At 62.6% G+C, this 1,842-nt stretch overlaps 1 protein-coding gene across 2 annotated transcripts in view; it reads left to right on the forward strand.

The window, feature by feature from the left end:
• Window positions 1-818: 818 nt before the first annotated feature.
• PHF2 (PHD finger protein 2) overlaps window positions 819-1,842 on the forward strand; it is a 206,117-nt gene continuing 205,093 nt past the window's right edge. Inside the window, exon 1 of one of the 2 annotated variants that reach the window (XM_019505053.1) lies at window positions 819-1,423. In XM_019505053.1, the coding sequence (XP_019360598.1) occupies window positions 1,326-1,423 (98 nt within the window). In that variant the 5' untranslated portion in view covers window positions 819-1,325. The remainder of the gene's footprint in view (window positions 1,424-1,842) is intronic. The other variant, XM_019505050.1, reaches the window with a different exon arrangement.

Genomic DNA, 1,842 nt, shown 5'->3' on the forward strand with positions numbered 1-1,842 from the left:
AGCATGACTTGAGCGTAAATTACAGCGCACAAGTGACAGGTGATGGTTTAAAAAAAAAAGTTTGATCCAGCACCCAGCTCGGGCGTAGGGGCCAGGGTCTGTTGGGAATAACAACACTGCTTTGGGTGTCACATCCGGTTCAAATAGAAACCGACCAGAGGAGACACGTTTTATTGTGGTGCTAGCGAGGAAGATCGCGGACCAAGCAATGCGGAGGGAAAGGAAGCGCCCGCGTATCACGACCGAAAGCTTCATTCCCCTGAACCTGCCTGTCAGTTCCGGGCGCAGCGAAAAGCGGAATAAAGCAAGCCCCGTGCGGGGAGGGGGCAGCACGGGCGCGGGCGAGACCCGATCCGCCTCGAAAGTTTGCGTCTCGGCGGAGGCGTGCGCCGGCCCCGCCGCCTCCTGCCGCAGGACCAGTTCCCAGGGAAATATGGACCGGGCCGTGTGGGCCCCTCCCGCTTCCCCGCGCAGGGCGCAGCTCGAGAAACGAGGGCTTTAAAAAAAAAAAGGAAAAGAAAAGAAACCCCCATCCCTAAAGCAGGTGTGTTGCCCCCATCCGGCCCTTCGCGTCTTTTCCGGAGCCTCCCGCCGTGGGGCTTTGTCAGCCCGGCTCCCTGCCGAGCCCCTGCGCCGGGAGCCTTTAACGGGGACATCCATTTTAAAGCCGCTCTTGCAAAGTCTGCGCTGCCGCCGTCGCGGTGCGGGGGACCCCCGCGCCCGGACCTGCTCCCCGCGCCGCTGTTTTAAATCTCCCTCCTCCTCCGCCCCGCGCCGGCTCCCCACCGCGCCCAGCCCCGCTCCGCTCCCCGCGGCGCACTTCGGCTTCGCCTGCCTCTCCGCAGCCCCCCCGGCCCCGGCAGAGGAAATATTACCATGTTGCGAGCTGACGTAAGGACATTACAAGGAAAAGGCTACATTTCGGAGTGTTTATGAAAAGCCTCGGTACTGTACTGTCACCAGGGGGCATGCAATATCATGCGTGCCGCCAAACATTTGGAATAATAATCATTTCACAACAACAGCCACCCCCAAACGAGAGCCCCGGGCCGGCCGCGGCTGGCGGAGGAGCCATGCAGCCAAACTTTGGGAAGCCCTTTCCGATTTTTCTGACATTGCTACCGCTCGCCCTTGAGGAGCCGTAATTGCATTATCTGATCCCCCCTTCTCTCTGTCTCCCCCCCCCTTCTCCCCTCCCCCGACTCTCGGCGTTGCAAATTTGCTGGCGTTTGGGAAGGAGAAGCCGGCAGCTACCGAGCGGCAGGAGCCGCCGCGAGCCCAGCTCGCCTGCCTGGGAGCCCGGCGTTGTTTTGAAGGGAGCTAACATGGCGACGGTGCCCGTCTATTGCATCTGTCGGCTGCCTTACGACGTAACCCGCTTCATGATTGAATGCGATGCCTGCAAGGACTGGTTTCACGGCAGGTAACACAAAGCGATCGGGCCCTTTTCGCCCCCGCGCCCCCCCGCCCTATTTCGCCGCGGTCCCCCGCTCGCTCGGCGCCTTTCGCTGCTTTTCTCTCCGGGGCAGAGGGAGATGGTGGGGCTGGAGCCGCTGCTCCGTGCAGTTTTCCAACAGGCCTTTTTGGAGAGGAGGAGGAGGAGCCTCGGCTGCCCGCTCCTCGCCGCTCTCCTTATTTCTCTTTTTCTCCCTTTCTTTTTTTGTGCGCGGCGTTTTGTTCTGTTTTGACAATGTGACCCCTGCCCCCCCGCCCCGACCGCGGCTCCGCGGCGCCGGGCTCGGGTGTCCCCGGGGGGCTATTGTCCTCGGCGGGGCGGGGACCGGGCCGGGGCGCGGGTCCTGGGAGGCGGCGGCGGGGGCTCCGCAGCCTGCCACCCAGCTG

The sequence above is a fragment of the Gavialis gangeticus genome, unplaced genomic scaffold (assembly GCF_001723915.1).
Source record: "Gavialis gangeticus isolate Ggan-Ray unplaced genomic scaffold, GavGan_comp1, whole genome shotgun sequence".
In the NCBI taxonomy this organism is placed as follows: Eukaryota; Metazoa; Chordata; order Crocodylia; family Gavialidae; genus Gavialis; species Gavialis gangeticus.